At 44.9% G+C, this 23,350-nt stretch overlaps 2 protein-coding genes and 1 pseudogene across 2 annotated transcripts; all 3 read left to right on the forward strand.

The window, feature by feature from the left end:
- The window catches only part of LOC116750483, a 38,623-nt pseudogene extending 22,295 nt beyond the window's left edge, over positions 1-16,328 (forward strand).
- Positions 343-8,304, forward strand: LOC116750500 (sex comb on midleg-like protein 1). Its single transcript, XM_032625234.1, has one exon. It carries the CDS (start codon positions 5,726-5,728, stop codon positions 6,656-6,658), a length of 933 nt encoding a protein of 310 aa, XP_032481125.1. The 5' UTR covers positions 343-5,725; the 3' UTR covers positions 6,659-8,304.
- Positions 16,329-20,057: 3,729 nt separating the features above from the next.
- LOC116750499 (putative POM121-like protein 1) lies at positions 20,058-22,036 on the forward strand. Its single transcript, XM_032625218.1, has one exon. The coding sequence runs from the start codon at positions 20,079-20,081 to the stop codon at positions 21,984-21,986; it is 1,908 nt and encodes a 635-aa protein (XP_032481109.1). The 5' UTR covers positions 20,058-20,078; the 3' UTR covers positions 21,987-22,036.
- Positions 22,037-23,350: the final 1,314 nt, after the last annotated feature.

The following is a 23,350-nucleotide window of genomic DNA, read 5'->3' on the forward strand; positions in this document are numbered from 1 at the left end:
ACATATGTGTGGGAAGCAGTCAGCCTTGAGAGCAGGCTATGGACATGCCAGGCATGCTGCTCGAAGGGACTGTCCCTACTTGTTCCCCTCCTTGTTCCATTCCATGGGAGATAAATCACCAGGGCCCAGAAATCAGAAATAATGTAAAATAAGACAAGCAAAGGTGTCTCCCTCCTGCACATGCAGGTTTTTTTTTTTTTTTTTTTTTTTTTTTGGGCGCTATGCGGGCCTCTCACTGCTGTGGCCTCTCCCGTCGCGGAGCACAGGCTCCGGACGCGCAGGCTCAGCCGCCATGGGTCACGGGCCAGCCACTCCGCGGCATGTGGGATCTTCCCATACTGGGGCACGAACCCGTGTCCCCTGCATCGGCAGGCGGACTCTCAACCACTGCGCCACCAGGGAAGCCCGCAGGTTATTTTTGACACTTCTGGGTTTATGGGTTTTCTCCCAGGGAAGTTAACCTTGAGCCGAGAAAGTCTGTAGATAATGTAAACCACCATCTGGCAACTTTTTCCAGTCTATATACTCTGCAACTGTAGCAGGAAGGTGTGAGTCTTCCTTTGGTTCCAGAGTGAAATGCGAGTTGGAGTTGGAGTTGGAAAAGAGGCCCACAACCAAGTGTTAGAGAAAGAAATGTGAAGTCATTAGTGAAAAACCATGTTAAAGTTAAGGTGAAGAGGCATGAGGAAATGGGCAACTGTTACAGTATTACAAAGATCATCAAGAAGCATATCCATGAATGTGGTTTGTATTGCAATCTGCTGAAAAAGAGACAAGTATCCTGGCCTGGCCTTCATGGAGATTATATTTTATTGATTCTGATAATAGATTATTGTTGAAAAGGGCCTCCTATAAATTATAACCATGCAAAGGCAGCAAGATAATTTTTTTTCTTTATGTATGTGTTTCTCATTCCTACTCACTTCTCTCTTAGGGGAAGAGAAAATCACACACAAAAAAATGTCAACTCTCAGCTATTCATTTTCAAAATAATTTTTTTCCAAATTGCAGTGGAGGCAATAGGTTAACTGTTAAGATTTGTAAGGCTCAAAAAACTAGATTTTTACAAACTGTAGCCAAATTTTATTCTATAAATAATAGCTTTGGAAAGAATGTGTCATGATGCAAAGTTGGAAAAAGCTGGTTTTTCTTCCGTGAATGACTTCAGTGTGTTGGGAGAAGAGGCAGAGAAGAAATCAAAGTAATTGAACATGGGGTGAGTTTTCCTGATAGGGGACTCTAGTGCTCTAAAATAGACTAGATAACCCTAGGGATAAGCTGAGGGTAGAACAGACCAATGCCTCATTTCTAATCTGGTGCCCTGGAAGAAAACAGTGTATTTCCTTTGAGGTCTGGAGAGGTTTCTCTTCTGCTTTGTTTTGTTTTTGGTTCATTTTGTAATCAACATTATCAAGGTATCATTTACATACAATAAAATGCAGACATTTTTAGTCAACGGTTCAGTGACTTTTAATTATTGTATACATTTGTATAGCTACCACCCCCATAAAGATAGATAACAATTCTAAAATCCTAGAAAGTTTCCTCCTAGGCTTTTGCAAAAGTATCCCCATCTCCCACCCCAAGGCAACCACCGATCTGTTTTTTATCTTTAGAGATGACTTGCCCAGTTTAGAATTTCATGTAAGTTGAATAATACAGTAGGTGCCCTTTTGATCTGGCTTCACTTGCGCAGCGTATAGTTTTTGAGATTTGTTCATGTTGGGATGTTTTACACCAGGACTTTAGCCTGGGTGGCTGATGTTGTCTGAAGGCACCTATAGGTACATCTGAGTCTCTGGCATTGTCACTGTCTGTTCTTGGCTCTGTACTTTCAACTTTACTAAGAAGCACAAGGTTGAAGTAAGGAAGATCATTGGTCAGTATAATGGAGGTGAAGTGGGTTCTGTTATATAATATTGTCAGCATAAATTGACCTGCTTGGAATCATTGTGTTGATAATTGACAAGGATACTCCTCCTCCAAAAACCTTGATACTATAAAACTTCTAAAGGACACTGTCCTAGGACTCTTTTAGTTTTCATTTTTTGGGAAACATTTCTGGAAAATTCAAATGCTCACAACCTGAAAGAAGCAATTATTCACCTGAAGGCTGGCTCTGCTAAAGTTGAGTTGTCCGACCTTTCCATGCTGATAGAAACCAAAAAGCCTTGCAAAACAATGCTCTCTTATTGGATATAAGCATATAGATTGTTTAAGATGGACGTGTATATGCAGTAAAGTGAAAAAACAGAGAATCTTTGAGATTCCCTTGCTGGGTTTTTTTTACTTTTTCATTTAAGTTTCTATAGCGTATGCTAATAATTCAGGGTAACCTCAGGTTAGTTTTAGTTCCACTCTTTACATAAATGTTGAAGTACTCCATACCCACCTTTTTTCTACCTTCCTTCTTTTCTTCCATCTTTCCTTTCTAACTTCTTATAATCCATTATACTTAATCCTGCATTTGCTGAGGTGGCAATTAGTGTAGGAAAATTCTGTGAAATTTTGCTGTTCAGAATGCATGTTGACCAAATTCTATATTGAGAAAAGGTCTGAATTTACCCAGAGTAACCCTTTCTCAGCGTCTTTGAATAAAGGCCATAGAAAGTGGGCTATATATAGTATCCTGACAGGTATGTAGAATTCATAGCAATTGCCCTCAAAGAGCTTACCTATCGTAGATGCATATCAATGCATTTAATGATTGCTTTGTTGGCAGCAGTGCCATCATACACGGTCTGTTTGGTTTTATATCATTCTCATTACCTGCTGATTACCACTGTATACATTGCAAATGGAGTGGTTTCTATGGCTTGTGAATTTCACGGCCAAATAATATGTAATTTATTGCACACTTTAGTGTAGAAGATGGAGACTCCATAACTTTTCGTGTGTTCTTTGCCCCTTTGGAATGTATTACCCTGAGATCAGGCAAAGTAATAAATTTATTTCAAATGTGCGTGATAGCTAAACATCAATTAGGAATGGTGGGCAATATTTCTTCTTCCAGCAACATAACAGTGTTTAAAGACTAAGCCATTGAACGTGGAGTCACTGAACATGGGACTCAGTTCACTGGGATCCTTCTTAGAAAAGTAAAGGACAACTTGAATTGGATTTGTGTGGCTTATTCAAGTAGTAACTTATCAGCTACATCTTGGTGAACTTAATTTGTCACAAACGTTTGGTATTTTATTAACTCTCTTCCCCTTCTTCCCCCGACTCTCACAAGAATGGATCATGAGTATCTTAAAACATACTAAGTCGTCTTCCATCCCTGTTAATCTAACTACAAAAGCACACTTTCCTTATCCAATGCAACTTACTGTCTTTTAGAGTAGCTGTGCTTTTAATTCTGTACAAAATTACAACCAGCAAAGAGAAACATTTTCAAGGAGCCACCACATTGTAGAGCTTTAGAAAGAAGACTTTAGAATTAAGGGCAAATATATCAATTTATAGCTAAAGCACCTGAGGCCTAAAGTAGGCAGGTTACCATTGAGGTCAGGGAAAGGGGTGGAAGATCAGGTTTCAAGCTGAGGAAGAGTCTACAGGGACTCAATCTGAGCAGGTCAAACACTGAAAGGAGGCCACGAATGTTCTGGGAAGGCTGGCATGTGGCCTCTAGTGTGGGATTCAGACACGGAGTGGGCCCGGGGGGAACTGAGCTTCTGCAGTAGGCAGAGAAGTCCACCTCCTCCCCAGAAAGTGCCGATGACATCAGGGAGTTGAGGGCAAAGAGCAATGAGTTCCAGTCCACCTGAGAAAGCAGGCCAGTCTGATTAACTCTGAATTTAGGCTTATTTCAGATACTTCTTGAGAAAGAACTTGGACAAGAGCAAGTCCCATGCAGCCTCTTTTAAATCCATGCCCAGTATTTTCTGGTGGAGTTGCTTAAACCCTCCAAGTGACTACAGCATTTTAATTTCACTCTGTAAATAATTCCGACAGTTCTATGATTGATTATATAATGGGCAAATAAGTAGGGTCACAAAAGAGTGTGAATGTATTTTACAGAATGAGGCTGGGCGGAGTGGAGCAGTCTGGAATAGCACACCAATAAAAAGGGATCTTGGTAAAGAAGAATGTCTATTAGAAATGGAGAGGAATTCGCGAGGAAATTAGTGCCTGACTCCACGCCCTTCTCTCTGCATGTTTAAAAGCTAGTTTCTAATTTTATTTTCATAGGAGATGTCTCTGTGATTAATTGTCTTTTACCTCCACACTATTTATCACATGGACATATTGTGAAGTTTGTGTGAGAGAAAGCAAGTATTAGAATTTGTCTTGCAAGCAGCTATAAGCACTGCCTGGAACAATGTAGAAGGAAAAGGGAAGGAAGGTGGAAACAAAGGGGAAAGACAGCTGATGATGCTGGAGTCTCTCGCTGGGATTTGTGGTGTCTCTTTTTGAAAGTAAGTACAGAAAGTCAGAATTTTACTGATTGTTTCTTGATCACGGTTTGTTTTCATTTTTGCTTTTTTCGTGCTCTCTCATCAGTTATTTCAGCCAGTGCCATGTCATTTTCAGTTTCAGTAAGCATGCCTGTCTTGTTTCCATTTGCATTATTCATGCAAACGTTGATTGAACTGATGACCCCGAGTTATCACGGAAACATTAAATACACCAGTGGATGCATTTCTTAATTGTAGAAAAAAATTACCGAGTGAAGGTTAAAATAACTCCTCTTCATTTTGTCATTTTAAAAAAACTTCTCCTAACATACAATACCTCATTGCCTAACAATGCCAGATAAATGAAGAATTCCTATGTATTCATGAATGCAGGCTAGTCTGTATATTTTTTGGCAGGTATGACCGTTACCGAGGGTAATGGCCTGGTTTGCTGGCCATGTCCTGTCTCCTAGAAAGTTGTACTTTCTGTTGTCTTTCAGTTGGTCCATTAGATATCAGAGGTGAATTTATAAAACTATACTTCCCTTTACACTTACTTTGTTTTGTTTTGTTTCCCTTGAAGTATAGTTGATTGACAATGTTGTGTTTCAGGTGTACAGCCAAGTGATTCAGATATATATATATTTCTTTTTCAGATCCTTTTCCTTTATAGGTTATTACAAGGTATTGAATATAGTTGCCTGTGCTATACAGCAGGACCTCGTAGTTTATTTACTTTATATATAGTATACACTTACTTTCTGTGATCCACGCTGGTCAGACCACATAATTATTTTCACTTCTGATATAATTTTTTCCGGTCCAACCTCAAATCTTTGATAAGAAGATATTTTAAAATAAGTTTCACATGTGTGTGCTCTAAATCCAACAGTAGTTATTAGAGATATGATTTTGCACTAGGTATTCCTCCCTTTTTTGTTCTCGGCCGACCAATTGAAATTTAGTTTTTATTTTCTGGTTGATTTGCTAGATGTTTATGACTATAATAAAAGTCTTAAATTTTGTCTCATATCTTAAAACACAATCTGAATTAGCAATGGATATTGTGCTATACATAGGGGCTGTGATATAAATATAGTTTCTAACTTCAAAAGCATATAACCTAGAGAGGCGCCGTCCGTTGCTACCTGCGTCCGGCGCCCTCCGGAGGCCGATTTGGCGGGCTCTGCGCCAGCAAAGGTCTGTCAGGAATTGAAGATTTACCAGTCCTACATGGCCAAGGAGTTTCGCAAATAACCCGCCAGCAAGTTTAAAAATAATTAGGCCCAACTCAGAGAAAGCAGAGTTGCTCTGGTTGCACAAAAAAGATGTCTAGCTGCTCCAGTGAAGTCGATGTGGTCATCTATGATGCTATTCAAAAACTGGATAAGAAGTTTGATGTTATGCATGCAAAGGTTACAAAAATCAACCGTCTTCGTGTGAAGTCATGGTTGCAAAATCGTAAGCCACTTGGATATACATTTAAAGATTATAATTACCTGCTTTCTAAAAAGATCAGATACCAGAAAATGAGGAAGAAGCGGTGTCTCTCTGCATCGCCTTGCCCTAAAAGTTATAGCCCCACTATTCCAGTACAAAGGCCGGAAAATGATTCCCAGAGCAACCCTCTAGAAGCACCTTTTGAGTCCCGGATGCCTCTGGATCTGGAGCAAGGCCTTAGCCTGAGCCCGACGGTCCCCTCCACCTACCGCAGGCATTCCTACCAGGAGTACTACTCGCCCGAGGACCCCACGCAGGGCTCCTCCAGTCCAGAGGCCCACAACACCTGCAGTCTTTTCTTAGACACCCAGTCCACTGCAGTCGAGCCTGCAACCGTGCTGACCCAGAGTGAACGCAGTCCAGCACATAGCCCTGACATGATGACCTACCCAGCTTTACTGGAAAACAATAGATTCAGCCAGGCTGGCTCACCTCTCTACGTCCCGACCAGCTTCGCTCCAAGTTCACCAGTTGGAAGTGACCCGGGTGTCCTCAAACAGAGCCTCCCTGATGACCCTTCAACCTGGTCTGTGGATGAAGTGATCCTGTTTCTGAAATACCTAGATCCTCAGTTATCAAGCGCCCTCGCCGACCTCTTCATGCAACATGACATTGATGGGAAAGCTCTGCTACTGCTGAAGAACGACATGATGATGAAGTACATGGGGCTTAAGCTGGGGACAGCTCTGAAGCTGTGCCACTACATTGAAATGCTTAAAGACAGACAGATACCTCAACAATTTAAAAAGTGTGTAGATTAGATTGGACTTAATTCTAGGGAGACCAATGCCACCTTTTCTCTCTGCCCTTAGAAGTTTTTGTTGTGTAGAAGGTTCCTCTAAAATACGGTGTATCCAAAATCACAGAACCCTGGGACAGTCCAGTCTACTCCTTTAGAAGCCATTTAACATGTTAGCACTAGCATAGTCAAACTGGTGGTTTGTTCTTTTCATTATTTTCCTTGCATAGTTTACAGATAGTTAGTTACACTTCATGCAGGAAAACAGAGAAACACCTTTGATTTTGGTTAATGTTTATATGTAAAACCAAAACAGCCAAATCCCAAAGGGGAAAGTAGTCAGGGAGGGATTGACGGGTTCTCTAATGAAAAAAATCATAAGGTAGATAGTCATTTTATGCAAGAGATATTACACTACAAGGGTGGGTTGGATGGAGTCTGACTATATTCTTTTCAATTAATATGTTTTATTTTTAAACTTCCTTATTTTGTCTAAGCTTCAACATTTAACTAGGCATTCATTGTTCACATCTCCATGAAGATGCCTATGTCCAAGTTTTTTAAACATGTGTCTTATTATCTGTTTATTCCTCATATGGGTACTGTTTCATATTTATATTTTGTTCTGTATCTGAAGTATCCACACAAGTAAATCTTTTTTTTTAATTTAAAATGGCACTTTACACTTCCACAGAGGTAAAGATCAACTCTACATATAGTGAGTTTTTTTATTCTGTAAAACATATGCACATCGTTTGACATCACTGGTACCTCTCAGCTCACACTTCAGGGTTTCCATACAGGGAAGTTCTGTCTTGTGCAATGTTTCTAGTTAATTTCCTTCCTGAGCCATTTATCCTACTAAACTTTGGAAGGTACATCAGTTCTGATTTGTCATTTTAAACTTTATTTTAAAAATCAGAACTTTCACATGGAACATGTTCATTGTTGTTTTATTTATTACATCATTATATTGTATAATATTTAGTGTAATGTTATAAGCTATGAGAAATGGTGCTAATTGTATTAGCCATTTGTTATAAATGCCAGTAAGATGTTCACCAGGGGTAAGATTGTACGTTTTCTTTTTAGAAAACCAAGTGTACTTTATAAGCAAATGCAACTATTTACTGGGCGTATATGATTTAAAGGGCTTTTTCATCCATGTTATTTCTTTTGTCTTATAAGACAAGATTCTAATTTAAACTTGTCCTTCTTTCAAACTGTCAGTGTGAAGATGCTGTGCCACTTGAACAGTCCTCAGGTGTTTGTATAAACACTATGTTTTACAGTTTTTAGATTTTAAAATATAATAAAGTTTAATAACCGCAAAAAAAAAAAACAAAAACCTATAACCTAGAAGGGAACACAGACACATATGCAGCAATTATGGTAACTGCATTTGTTTACTAAGTGAAATGGATAAAGTGCTAGCGAGCCTTGAACAGGCAAATCAGCTGCAAAAATAGATGCGCAGTTCTTTAAAAATATTTTTAACATTTTTCCAGGTACATGTAGAATATAACTTAGCATAAAAACGGTATGGGTTTGAGGATATGGGGAGGGGGAAGGTTAAGCTGTGACAAAGAGAGTGGCATGGACATATATACACTACCAAACGTAAAATAGATAGCTAGTGGGAAGCAGCCGCTTAGCACAGGGAGATCAGCTCGGTGCTTGGTGACCACCTGGATGGGTGGGATAGGGAGGGTGGGTGGGAGACAAAAGAGGGAGGGGTTATGGGGATGTATGTATATGTATAGGTGATTCACTTTGTTATAAAGCAGAAACTAACACACCATTGTAAAGCAATTATACTCCAATAAAGACGTTAAAAATAAATAAGTAAAAGAAGACTGACTCATCCAATTAAAAAAAAAAAAAGAAATTCTCTCATCCTGGATTCAAGAGAAGGGATGAAGTAAAAGGATGAGGAAGAACAAGAGGAGGAAATGTGAGCGTGGAGAGGGTAGGAGGAAGAGCAGAAGGCAAATAAGTGTATGTGCTTCCCTTGCCATCCCTGACTTTTTTTTTTTTTTTGGCGCTTCAGGAAAACCCAAAAGCCAGAGAAGAGCAGAGAGGTGCTCACCACTGCATGTGAACAAAAAGGTGAAGAGAAGAGAATGGTGGTAATCTGCGCAGGCAACTGGAGGATGACCTGAGTGCATCTCACCAGGGAACGGTCCCCGTTCCATAGAATCCCTGAATATGCCAGGCTTTTATGTTTAGATGGGGGGCCGAAGGTGTCTGTGGGGTGCCCACATACATCACTCCTGGAGGTGTTGTTCCCATTGTGTTCTTTGTAAAGAGTGTCCCTGGTGAGGTTCAACATCTCCCTCTGCAGGACCCAGCCTTGCCCTCCCAACCCGCCAAGGTCAGCAGGCAACATCCCCAGTTAATCACCAGGTGTAGTGAGATATCTGGAGTGGCCCTGGTACCCCCCAGTTCAGGCCTCCTGGGGTAAGGGTGAGGAGGACAGAGGCACCGGGGCTTCTTCTCATGCAAGCAGACAGCTCACCTGGCCCAGCGCTGCTGCATCCCTGTGGGCACGCAGTAGCCCTGGCATCCGGTAGGGGACACTGCAGGATCCACACCTGGCTGGGATTTGCCCAACCCCTGGGGACCCCTCAGCCTCTGTGGAGCCCCCTTGAAGGGCCTGGGTCACCTCATGGCACCATTTCTCAACCTGAGGTTCTATAGCTTTTTCATAGATGTGTAAAAATTGAATACAACACACACACAAAATGAAGGCAATTCAAAGCAATGCTAATTTAGGATGAGTTAAAGGGCCAGGATTCCAAATTAATTATGACCTTAAAATAGATAACAAATACATCTGGTTTTATTACACGCTGAAAAGCAGTGTCTTCTACAAACTTTTCATGTTGGGATGCAGCAAAGCTATAGAATTTATGATTCTATGACCACAGCATCAGGATATTTTTAAATTAAAAAGCACAGGCAAGTTTGGCTGGGGTGTTAAAGAAAGAAAAACGATTATTAGGGGGAAAGGGAACATTGCGGTTCTCTGCCCACTTCCACTGTGCTGGTCTCATGATGGGCCGTGTTGCGTGTAGGCTGGAGGGACAGGGTCACTACTGCCACCTGTGTCATCAGACCTCCCACTCCTCACAGCGCCCAGGTGGGAGGGACCCACACTTTTCACCCTGGAGCCCCAGAGCCTCCTCTTTCCTCTGCATCACTTTCACTGTTCAGGGGACCAGTCGCTTGAACGCCGCCCGGCCAAATGCCCAGGTTAAATCGCCCCTGTAGGACAGGTCTCTCTGCTACCAGAACACACTTGGCAAAGAGCAGCAAACAGGCCCCAGTGCCCTGGGGATGTGAGCCCTGGGGATGTCAGGGCCCAAAGTCACTTGCAGGGTCTGAGTAGCCCCCTGGGTCCCACACACCGACCCCAGGGAGCCCACCTCCCCACTGACTCCAGTCCCTGCCTTTGTGTGGCAGGTTTTGGTCTGACACCTGTGAAGACTGTGACCTGGAGGCCTCAGCCTGAGACTCAGAGGGGATGGAGCTTGTGCAGCGTCTGGCAGCTTAAATGAGACACGAGGCCAAGGAAGCAGGGCCGCCTCTCTGCTCCCCCTCCGCTCCTGAGTCAGCTAGTGAGTGCTGCCCTTCCTGTCGGAGCTGTACAGATTTAGCATAAATTTTAGATATATGTCTTACTTTTAACAATGAAAGGCTGTTACATCAAGCAAAATTGATCTCTTTTTTTTTTTAAACATTTCTATGTAAAATAACACACAAGTATAGAAAAGCACCCTCCGCAAAGGGAGGGCTCAGTGAATTACAATGGGCGCTCCACTCTGGGGAGCAGTAGTTTTTCCCTCTGTGAAAGCCCAGATGCTTCAGAGAAGCTCCTCTCAGCTTCCTTCCTCTGGCCCGACCTCCACAGTGGAAATCCCAAAGGGACTGGGTTCTCCCAGCCCTCCAGCACCCTCCACTACTTTCTGGTTGTGCTGCCACACTCATTTTGAGTTGTTTGTTTGTAAATCACTGCACTTGGAATATACATGGAGTAACTGATTTCGTTCTTATAACCAAATAAGTTAGCACTTATTCTTCTCCCCTTCTACAGGGGGCAGCCAGGGTGCTGGGGACGTCCTGTATATTGAACTGGGTGTTGGTAACAGATGTGTTTGTATTTACAAGAAACCCTAAAGCTCTATGCTTAAGACCTGTGCCCTGTACAATACACCAAGTAAACTTCAATTAGAAAGAGATGCCAAAAAAATTTCCCCACAAAACAAACTTCAGGGCCAGGTGGCTTCCTCTGATTTCTACCAAACATTTAAGACAGAAACGATGCCCGTCTCCTACACACTCTTCCAGAGAACAGATACAGAGGGAACACACCCACACTGCTTTCATCGGACCAGAATACTGATGTCATACCAGCAGCAATATTACAGGACAGGAGAAATGACAGGCTAAACACTTCTGAATGTCGATGTCAAAATCTAAAAGCAAATATTAGCAGTCTAAATCTAGAGGTTTTCAGAAAGGAAGGAAAGTGGGATTTCGTGGCGGTATTTGCAGTGGTTGATGTGGACAGGATCACTGGGTGTTTGGGCGCTGCCTGGGAACGTGGAGAGAAGGGACAATGCCATCGGTTTAGTGGAATGAACATTTGGTGACAGAGATTAGGAGGGCCTGGGTCATCCTCAGAGACAGTCCTGGGATGGGGTCTCTAGGCTGTGGCTATGGAGGGGTCCCTCTAGAAGGGCATGGGCCTCTCTCCTGTGCCACTGCAGGGTCTAGGGATGGATGAGGAGTTTGTAGGGGCTGGATTTTGATGAGGAAGGATGAGCAGGGAAGGTGCGCCCTCAGAGCCAGTGCAGCCACGGCCCCTCCCCAGCCAGGCTGTAGCCCAGGCTACTCAGACAGTTGCTCACATCAATAGTCAGGTGACAGTGGGGCATGCCAGCTTCACCCACTAAACCACCAAGCACAGCCCAGCAGGCCACTGTCCTCATTAATCAGCACTAACTGTGCATCCAGGGCTGGTTGTTGAAGACCAAGCTAATTTGTTAGAGACGTGCCGTGTGGGCAACTGGCTTGGAGAGACCAGGGCTCTGAGCCACGTGGAGACAAGCCGACCACTGGTCAGACCACCAGGAGGCTCACCCAGTGTGTGAAGACGCTGAGGGAGGAGGGACGTAGATGGGACCCCCTGATCCTTCAAGGGACCTTCTTTCAGGGATGTTTAAGAGCTGTGGGGTCAGGGATCAACATGTAAGGGAGGCAGCAGGTCAGGCATGGGCCCTTCTGTTGGCTCAGACCCCTCCTGTCCTTGGAGCAACCATGGGGCAGGCAGGAGGATTGGGGGGATGGAGGGAGGGGAGCCCTGGGCTCAGGAGTCCAGAGCACCATCTAGAGGATTCAGGGGTTCAGGGATTTCTGTCCCAGGGAACCAACTACATTCCTGTCCCACATGCATCTGTCATCAGCTTTGCGACTCCGGGAAAGTCACTTAAAATCTCAACATTTTAGTGCCATGTACCATAAAATATGGCTCACAGCACCTGCCATGAGTTCCCCACGGGGCTGATGTGGGGATCATAGGAGATGATGACAGATATTCTTCACAAGCTCTAAAGCATCACACCCATAACCTTCCCCACTCCCCTGCCCTGTGGCATCCAGGTGCCCTCTCTGGAGGCAGCACTACCACATTTCTTGCTTATTCTTCCAGACATTTAATGTTTGAACACTTAGGTAGCACTTATGAAGTAACCATCATTTTTCATCAGGGTCTACCTGATTTGCTGGATTAAGCTTCATCATGTAATACTAATAAGTGGACCCTATTAACATTTCCACTATCACAGAACAAGAAACTGAGGACAGAGGGTCTGCATAACTTTCCCAGGTTCATGTGGCTTCTGGTATGATTTGAATCCAGACCATCAGGCCCCAGCCCCCACTCTGTCGGTCACTGTGCTGTGCTCCCTTTCTATATTATCTCACTAAATAAACTCATGTCCCCGTGCAGTCAGCCTGCTGGCTATTTTAAGGGCACACCACATTGCAACACCCTCTTCTCAGCCCAGCTTCGATTTACTTGACTCCCCTAGACTCCCCTAGGAGGCTGGTGAACAAAGAGAACAGACGTGTGACCTGGGAATGAATTGACACCTCTGCATGGTCTTCTTCCAGCAACATATCAATAGTTCTCTCAGTTTTTGTTGTGTTTTCCAGGATCATGACTCGGGTACCAAGAAGAAAAGGAAGATTATAAAGGAATCGAACACAGGATGTACAAGAATGTCATCTGTGATCAAGATAATCTGCTGGCCATCCACAGCGGTGGTTCAGGCACATCAGAATCAGCATCTGGCCAAACAACAGGGTAGGGACACAAATAGCACCCCCACTAACCACTCCATTGAAGGTACTGTGGAACTAATACCAGCAAGTAGATTCAGGAGCAGTGGCTGTAGTTTGTACAGCAGAGCCTGGATCTGGCTGAGGGAGGATTGGGCAGGGAAGGTGCCCACTCAGAGCCCGTGCAGCCACTGCCCGCTCTTTGCCAGGCCTTAGTCCAAGCTGCTCAGACGATTGGTCAGTCTCAAGTCAGTGAGACCCTGGGGGCCTGTAACCTTCATCTGTTAAGCCACCAAAACACCAGCCCAGTAGACCCTGTTCCCAGCTAATGAATATTAACTGCTCATCATCCGGGTTTGATCAGTTGAAGATGATGCTAATTCTCTGTGCAACTGTCATGTGGGCAGTTGGTTTGGAATGTCCTGGGTTTTGAGTCAGGGAGTCAAGTAGACTACTGGTCATTCAGGGTGGTCACCTGACCACCAGGAAGTCTCACTGCAAATCAGCTGCTAGAATCAAGTGCTGAGGGGGAAGGGAGGGGAGATGCACACATATTTGGATACCCCAGTCCATCAGGTGGTCTGCATTTGGGGGGAAGACACTGTATTTGGGGTCAGGGATTGAAACGTAGTGCCAGGAGGTGGGTCCAGATTTGAGCCCTTCTCTTGGGCCAGGCACCTCCTCCGAGTACCAGCTGTCTCCCTGCAGCAATCCTTGGGGCAGGAGGATGTGGGAAAGGGAGTGAGGAGAGCTCTTGGTTTGTGTATCCAGGGCATGATCTCATGTCCATGTGTTCAGGAATCTCTATCCCTCCCCTGCCTCAGACCCATCACTCATCAGTGTTGTGACGCTGGACAAGTTATTCAATCTGTCTAAATTTCAGTGCCCTGAACCATAAAATATGGGTCACAGCCCCTACTCTGCCCACCCCACAGTGCATCACAAGAAATAATATTCTTTCCATGAGTTCTAAAACTTCTTACTCATGTCATCAATGTGAAAAAGTAGGCTCTATCCTCCTATTTGTAGCCTCCTAGGTGCCCTTTCTGGAGACAACCTACTTATTCTTCCAGGCATTTAATACTTGAACATTTATGTAGGTAGCACTTATGAAGTACCCATCATTTTTCTTCAGGCTTTGTATTTACTAATTTTTCGCCTCAGAACATAATACGAATAAGCAGGTCCTACTAATATTTCCATATCCCTGGCCAGGGAACTGAGAAACAGAAGGGCTAAGTAACTAACCTTCCCAGGTACACATGGCGTTCAAATAGGATTTGATTTCAGGCCATCAGGCACCAGCACCCATACTCTCCCTCATTGTGTTGTGCTGACTTTGTACTTGTCTCATGTAAATAAAGTTATTTTCCCCATGTGATCAGCCTGTTGGGTATTTTAAGTGCACGCTAAAATGCAAGGTCCATCTTCATAAGCCCCACTTTGATTCAGGGGACTCCCCGGGCAGCTAGTAATAAGGAGATCTGAAGTTTCACCTGTGAATAAGTTAAGACTTTTGCCAGGAAGATGTCAACACCTCTCACTATTGTGAATGTATTTCCTAGGAACTTGTTTCAGGACTATGAAGAGAAAAAGACAAGGATCCAAACCAAGGATACATATGGGGATTGATCCTCCGTGAAGAAAATATACTGGCTGGCCCTCACCGTCATTCAACAGCTCAAAATGAACATCTAGTCCCAAAGGGTTGAGCCTCAAATATCATCCCATACAAGCCACTCCATTGAAGTCACTGTGAGAATTCCATCCTGAAACTGATCAAGAGTAATGACTATAAAAATGTTGTCATATTATCTTTTGATTGAGATATAATTCACAGTCCATCAATTCACATTTTTTTTTAACTGTGTGATTCAGCTGCTTTTAGTGTACTCAGGTTTTGCAATCAACATCTCTAATTCCAGTACATTTTCATCATCCCCAAGAGAAACCTCATACCTAGTATCAGTCATTCTCATTCTGTCCTCCCCTTTCACCCCAGCCCTGGGTCTTTCTGTCTCTATTGATTTTCCTATGCTGGACCTTTCATATGAATAGAACCACACAATATGTGGACTTCTGTGTCTGACTTTTGCAGTAAGCAAAATGTATTCAAGGTGCATCCAGGTTGTAGCATGTATCTGTCCTTCACCCTTTTAATGGCTGAATAGTATTCATTGTATGGATATAACACATTTTATTTTTCCATTCCTCAGTTGGCGAATAGTTGGGTTGTTTCCACTCTTTGGCTATTATGAATAATGATACGACAATATAACACTCATGTACAAGTTTTTGTGTGAACATATGTTTTTTATTTCTCCTGGACATATACCTGGGAGTGGAGTTCCTGGGCCATATTGTATCTCTGTGTTGAACTTTTTGAGGAACGGCCAAACTATTTTCTTTTTCATATTTGCACCAGCAATGCTTGAAAGTGCCAGTTTCCCCACATCATTGCCAACCCTTGTTTTTAAAAAAATTATATGGCACAATAGTGGGTATGAAGTGGTATCTCACTGTGGTTTCAGTTTGCATAATTTTGACTAATAATTTTGGACATGTTTTCATGTGCTTATTGGCAATTTGTGTCTTCTTTGGAGCAGTATCTATGCAGATTCTTTTTCTCATTTTTAAAATTTGGTTATTTGACATTTTAGTGTTGAGTTGCCAGTGTTCTTTACATATTCTGAATACTAGGCTTTATCAGATATATGACTTGCAAACATTTTGCTTCATTCTGAAGGTTGTATTATGTCTTTCTTGATGGTGTTCTTTGAAACACAAAGGATTTTAATTTTGATAAAGTCCAATTTCTTTTTCCTTTTGTTGCCTGTGCTTTTGCTGTCATATTTAAGAGTTCATTGCCAAATCCAAGACTATGAAGATTTATCCCTTTTTTTCTTCAGAAATTTGTATAGTTTAGCTCTTATATTTAACTCTTTGATCCATTTTAAATTCAAAGTCTATTTTGTCTGATATTGGTATAGACACTCCTGCTCTCTTGGTTACTATTTGAGTTTTCTCACTGAGTTTGGAATTCCCTTTTCTATCCTTTAACTTTCAACCTACTTGAGTCTTTTGATCTCAAGTAAGTCTCTTGTAGAGAGCATATAGTTGGATCATGTTTTTACCTATTCCGCCAATCTCTGTATTTTGATTGGAGAGTTTAATGCATTTACATTTAAAGTAATTGCTGACCAAAAAAAGACTTATTTCTGCTATTGTGCTGTTTCTTTTCCATCTGCCCAAAGCTTTTTTGCCCCTCATTTCCTGCATTCCTCTCTTTCGTTGTGTGTGTTTAGCTGATTTCTTACAATAAAATATTTAAATTACTTTCTCACTTCCTTTTGGGAATATTCTATAGCTATTTTCTTTGTGTTTACCATGGGGATTACCTTTAACATCCTAAAATTAAAACACTCTAATTTGAACTTATACCAGGTTAAACTCAACAACATCCAAGTTCTTGAAGCTAAAAGAGCATCCTACTGTCTCAATGCAAAAGACCTTCTCCAAGACACACTGCAGTTTCTGCCTGGCTGGGACATTGCCCCAGAGTGGCGTTAAGTTGAAGGAGTCGATGGAGGCATACATTTCCATCCTCTGGATCACTGCTCACCAAAAAATACATAATGCCAGGCACATATGTAATTTTGAATTTTCTAATGAACACACCAGGAAAATGAAAATGGTGAAGTCAATGTAAATAATAGATTTTTAATTCAGTATCTGCAAAGTGTTAGAATGTTTACATGTGGCACGAGAAATGTGGTCATATTACGAGGGCTTGAGAGCCGCATGGGGCAAGATAGAGGACAAACAGCATGCACTTGAAACTCTAAGAAGTGAACGCTAACAGGCAGATGGGGCCTGGAAGTCCAAAGTTGAATAACAGCTCCTAACAGGGTGATCATGGTGGGTTTTTCCCTGCCTCTGTCTCCCAGCTTATGCAAGGCACGCAAAGTCCAGCAGCAGCTGAAAGTTAAAACCATGGGATCAACCTTTTATTTCTAGCCAGACAAGTGAGAAAGTGGGGGGCTTGCATGTTGAGGAGTGAGGGGGTCATCCCCATTGGTCTTTTTCTCCCCAGTTACCACATCTCCCCTGCAACCTCCGTGATGGCAGAGGCCTTCACTGAGAAATGGCCTGTGTCTCTGGACAAAGGAACAGGTTAAGAGGCTCCTATTGTCTGAAGAGTGTGGGGGCATGCCCGTTATTTTCCTTTCTTTTCTCTTGCTATTTCACCTGAAAGGTCTACCTGGTCATAGGGAACTGCATGACAGCATGGCGGCTTAAACACTTTAAGGAACATGTAGGAGGGGCCCCTGAAGCCTGAGAATGTGGGTAGAATTCCAAAGAGGAGAGAGCTAAAGGAGGAGACTATTTAGGTCTGTGTATGAGCCCACATAAGGCCTGGGATCCCCCTGAGCCTCATGCACAGACAGAGCCAATGAGGCAGAGTAGAGGCTTGCAGAAGTGAACTACAGTATAAGCTGCCACTCAATTCCGAGATGAACCCCGAGTGGTACATGCACCATGTGGACACAAATAGCACAGCAGTGTCCTGAAAACTGCACCAAGACTGGAACAACTCAGAAGACAAGGCACAATACCTATTTGACCATAGGTTCATGAATTGCTTAATAAAAACCACAGAAAAAGAAAAAGTATCAATCTCCTGAGGATTTTAATAGGAACCAGAGTCTCGAAACATAATAAGCAAACTTTCCAGGATACCACCCAAAATCACACAACGGAGCATACAAAGAACCAGGAAAATGTGACAAATTCTCAAGAGAAAAATGCAATCAACAGACCCAGCCCTGAAATAACCCACATGGAGGAATTAGCAGACAAAGCATCCATTACAACCATGCTCAATGAGTTAAAGGGAAATCCTCTTGAAATTAATGGAAAGAAGTTCTTCACTGAGAAGTACAAACTATGAAAAAGAAGCAAATGGAAAGTTTAGAACTTAACATGCAATATCCAAAAGCAAACATTCACTGGATGGGCTGAATAACAGAACAGAGAAAACAGAAGAAAGATTCAGAAAACTTATGGATCAATAGAAATGGCACAATCTGAAAAACAAAGAGGATACATGACTGAACAAAAATTAAGTCTCAGAGACATGTGAAACAATATTGCAAGTTCTACCTTTTGTGCCGTTGGAGGGTCTGAAGGAAAGGTGCAGAAGAAAATACATGAGGAAAAGAATAGTTGAAAACGTCACTGATTTCGAGACACAGACCTAAGCTCAGAAAGCCTCACCCTGACACACAATCTGATAAAAAAGCCAAGGTGAAGAATAATCTTGAAAGCAGTCAAGGAAGCCGACCTGTTATACATCACAGAATGTCAACTTGAAGGACTGTGATTTCTCATCAGAAAACAGAGACCAGAAAAGAATGGAATAACATCTTTAAAGTATTAAAGGAAAAGACCAAACCAGGATATGATATCCTTAAAGCAAGGATATCCTTAAAGACTGAAAGCCAAACAAAAGCCAAAATGAAGTCTGATGGAGATGAGAGAAAACTAAGAGAATTCATCACCAGACAATTTGCTATAAAAATATTACATGAAAGGAACTTCTTCAGGCTGAAGTGAAATGACACAAGAAAGAAGTAAGCTTGCAACTTCGGGAACAAAGGAAGGGCAACAAAAATGGCAAGTATCTGGAAGAATTATCCTCTTACATTATTTTATATACGTATGACTTTTTTTTTTTTTTGGCCATGCCTGCGTGGCCTGCGGGATCTTAGTTCCCCTACCAGGGACTGAACCCGGGGCCCCAGCAGTGAAAGGGCTGAGTCCTAACCACTGGACAGCCAGGGAATTCCCTGTATATGTATGAAAAAAGGATACCACAGTCTCAGAGAGTGGCATTGAAGTCATATAAAGGTGACACATATGACAGCTATAACAAAGAGTGGAAGGTAAAAGAATCTATATGGATGTAAGCCTTCTGAATTTTATTTAATTGGTAAAATATTAACTCTAGACTGTGAAACAATACGTATACATAGTGTTATTCCAAGAACAATTAAAAAATGACAAACTCAAGAAAATTGGATAACCTCAATAGTCCTATATTTAGGAATTGTGGACAAGATAGCTAAAACATTCACATATGTGTTTTGTGAAAAGTTTTTCTCTTGGTTAACTGCCTAGGAGTGGGTTTTGGGGTCATATGGTAAGTATGGCCCTCTCAGCCAGCCCTGGCCACCACTTCAGGTGTCACCCCAGCAGGATCTGGATGGTGTGGGCACTTCCGTTCTTAGCGGCTCTCCCCTCCAGTGGCGCCAGGGGAACGCAGAGGCGCTGCTGCCAAAGCTGCCGCCTCTTGTGGGAGCTGCACAGTCAGCAACCTTGCTCCACGTTGCTGGGCGGGGATCCCGTCCAGTACAGTTAGTTACCCCGACAGCACTGGGTCGCGGCCAGGAGAGAAGGGCCAGCTGTCCTGCCAAGAAGCTCATCACCCTCAAGGCAAACACCTCCAGCCCTCAGAACCCCGGGAGATTCAGAAGCGGTAGACGGTCCAGGGGCGCGCATCCTCACCTGTGCGCCCCAGGGCCTGACGTGTACTCTGCGCATGCGCCACCCCTCCCTAAATTGTTGCGCCCTGCCAACGCACGCCCATTGTTCGCTCACAGGTTTCAGAGTATAAAAAGGCAACAGGCCAAAGAGAGCGCACTCCGCTTTTGGCCGAGTTGGCAGCTGAAGGAGAGTGCTCAGAGCCCAGCTCTCTATCCACGGACCGACCTCACCCAAGTTCTCTAGGAGCAGTTACTTAGGTAGGCCCTGCCCCTCACCCCCGCCCCGGGCACTGGGGGACCAGCACCTGCCAGGAGGGCTCGGCTGCCCCCAGCCCGCTCCCCGCGCCCACCGACTTCCCGTGGCCGGCCCGGGTCACCCAGCTGTCTATGGCCGGCTATCCACTCGCAGGCCAGCCCACAAGTGTCCAGTGACTCTGCATCTGCGCTTTGCCACAGAGTCTCTGAGACCCCATTCTACTATCCCGCAGACGCTGCACTCCTTATGGGGATCCTTATCTCCATCTTCAGGCGAGGCCATCAGAAGAGGCAGTGATGGGTGCTCGCACCTCCACGACGTCCCGCAGCTCAGTGTCCGCAGTGGACACAGTCACTGTCAGTGTGGCGCGGGGGCAGCCAGTGCCGGCCACGACACCCAGCTGTGTCCCGAACTACAGCACCGAGAAGACAGTGTTTAGGGCCCTGGGAGAGCGCGGGCAAGGGATGGCCAAGCAGGAGGAAGTCCCCACAGTCACAGGGAGGAACGATGAACAGAGAAGCGGCCCCAATGACACCGGGGACGCACGATCTGCATTTAGTCCCCTGGGGGGCTCTTTCTTCGTGCCCAGGCCTGGACCTCTGCAGAGAGACCTCCACGCCAAGAGGGCAGAGGACAGATCTGCCAGGAAACAGCAGACCTCTTGTATGAGCTCCTGCCCCCGAAGAAACGCCATCACGAGCTCATATAGCTCCACCCGAGGTTTCCTGCCAGTGGAAAGAAGGAGGGGTCCCGCCATACCGCAAGGGCTGCCCCAGAAGTCTGCAAAGACAGGGGGCGAGGAGGGCCCTCCGTCGCCCTCTGCAGCTCCGCTCGTTTACCGGAGGAAAAGCCAGCCTGACAAAGATGCAGAGACAGCAAGAGGGCAGAAAGGGCCCTGGAGGACGGGCTCCCGCACATCTGACAGTCCCAGGCCCCAAAAACGCAGGATTCCTCTGCTGCCGCACAGGCGAGGGGAGCCTCTGAGGCTGCCCCCAGCCCCTGAGCCAGGTTTCCGGGTCACCGCCGAAGACCTAGACTCGGAGAAGCAAGCGGCCTTCCGGTGCATCAACAGTGCCCTGCGGGGTGAGACCTATGCCATCGGGGACCTGGGCAGCTCTCCCCAGAATAGGAAACCCATGTGTGTGGACTCTCCTGTCTTCACCCCACAGAACCTCCCTCCCGTCACCAGCCCTACTGCCCCCTCCCCAAGCCTGCCCATTACGTGTACTGTCAGTTCCAGACCCTCACCCGGCACATCTGCGGGCCTGGCACCCCAGGCCGCTTCTGACCCTGAGGTCAGCCCCATGGACACCACTCCACCCTCCCATCCTCTCCTCTTGGGGTCCGCCCCTGGCTCCAGTGGGAGCCTCTTCTCCTCGACCCAGGCCCGGCAGACGCCCCCCAGTGACAGCACATCCTCAGTCACAGTCACCACCAGCTTGCTTGCACTCAGGTTCTGCACCCAAACTCTAAGCCCTCCTCTTCAGCCTGGAGCCACTACCCAGCCCATCTCTGGGGCCCCTGATTGGCAGCAGCGAGGAACCACCGCCTGTGGCAGCTCTCCCCAGCACAGGAAACGGAAAGCTCCAGGCTTTGCCTCTGCTCCAGGCCCCCCAGCTTCGGGCGGCCCCGCACAAGCAGCTTCTGGGGGTTCACCCTCCACCAATTCCACCGTGGGCACCCATGCCAGCACACAGCTGGGTTTTGGGAGCAGAGCGGCTGCCCGAGATCTGAGCTGCATGTTTGCAGCTCTCAACATTACAACACGAAAGAGGGGGCCCCCGAGCACCACACACAGCAATGAGGGCAGCGTGGGCCTGAACTCCTGGGGCCCTCCTCACCAGAGCCAACCCATGGTGACCACGGGACCCAGCTCTATGAAGAATCCTAGGTTTGGAGGCACTACTGCCTCCACCTTAAGTCACATCCCCGTGGGCGCACCCAGGCAGGGCCCCCCTACTTCCAGCAGAGGGCGCAGCCCATGCCCAGCCAAGGCTGACTTTAGGCGTGTGTCGGTTCCGGCCTCTACTCCTCTCAGCCTCAGCTCCGCAGTGGGCAGAGCAAGGTGCAGCCTTGCTGTTAGGGCCCCCTCATCACCTGCCCAGGGCTTGGCTGGACAAAAAACCACTGGGCCGTCGACCAAGTCATTCTCCTCCAGGTCGCGATTCATTACCTTGGGGTTTAAGAGGAGGAAGTTGGCCTGAGCCAATAATTTTGGGGCGAGGCCATCAGTGTCCACCTCCTCCCAGGCTGGGCCTCGTGTGGACCCTGTTTCGATGTGAAACTTATAATAAAGCTTTGTTCTTTTGCATAATCCTCACGTGTCTGTGATCTGTAGATCAAGTGTGGAAAAGCACTGGCTTGTATGAGTGGTAACATGGAAAGCCAGACCTGTTTACAGTTTCCTGTGACCCTGCTCATGGGTTGTGAAGAGTAGCACAACAAGATGGCTACAAGGGCCCTATATTAAAAGTGTGTTTTGAGTTTAAACGATGCAGCCCGGAATAAAATGGGCCCAGATGGAGGGGTAAACAGCGAGGGTCATCCTTGTCTGTTGTAATTGCTGCTTCCCACCCACCTTTCTGGCCTGGAGGGGGCTGGGTCATCCCGAGCACACACCAGCCGCCCATACTCTACACGTTTAGTATTTTCTTTTTTTTTTTTTTAAACATCTTTATTGGGGTATAATTGCTTTACAATGGTGTGTTAGTTTCTGCTTTATAACAAAGTGAATCAGCTATACATATACATATGTGCCCATATGTCTTCCCTCTTGCGTCTCCCTCCCTCCCACTCTCCCCATCCCACCCCTCCAGGCTGTCACAAAGCACCGAGCTAATATCCCTGTGCCTTGCGGCTGCTTCCCGCCAGCTATCTACCTTACTACGTTTGTTAGTGTGTATATGTCCATGACTCTCTCTCGCCCTGTCAAAACTCACCCTTCCCCCCCCCATATCCTCAAGTCCGTTCTCCAGTAGGTCTGTGTCTTTATTCCTGTCTTACCCCTAGGTTCTTCATGACATTTTTTTTTCCTTAAATTCCATATATATGTGTTAGCATACGGTATTTGTCTTTTTCTTTCTGACTTACTTCACTCTGTATGACAGACTCTAGGTCTATCCATCTCATTACAAATAGCTCAATTTCATTTCTTTTTAAGGCTGAGTAATATTCCATTGTGTATATGTGCCACATCTTCTTTATCCATTCATCCGATGATGGGCGCTTAGGTTGTTTCCATCTCCGGGCTATTGTAAATAGAGCTGCAATGAACATTTTGGTACATGACTCTTTTTGAATTTTGGTTTTCTCAGGGTATATGCCCAGTAGTGGGATTGCTGGGTCATATGGTAATTCTATTTGTAGTTTTTTTAAGGAACCTCCATACTGTTCTCCATAGTGGCTGAACCATTTCACATTCCCACCAGCAGTGCAAGAGTGTCCCCTTTTCTCCACACCCTCTCCAGCATTTATTGTTTCTAGATTTTTTGATGATGACCATTCTGACTGGTGTGAGATGATATCTCATTGTAGTTTTGATTTGCATTTCTCTAATGATTAATGATGT

This window comes from Phocoena sinus, chromosome 1 (assembly GCF_008692025.1).
Source record: "Phocoena sinus isolate mPhoSin1 chromosome 1, mPhoSin1.pri, whole genome shotgun sequence".
Taxonomy (NCBI): Eukaryota; Metazoa; Chordata; class Mammalia; order Artiodactyla; family Phocoenidae; genus Phocoena; species Phocoena sinus.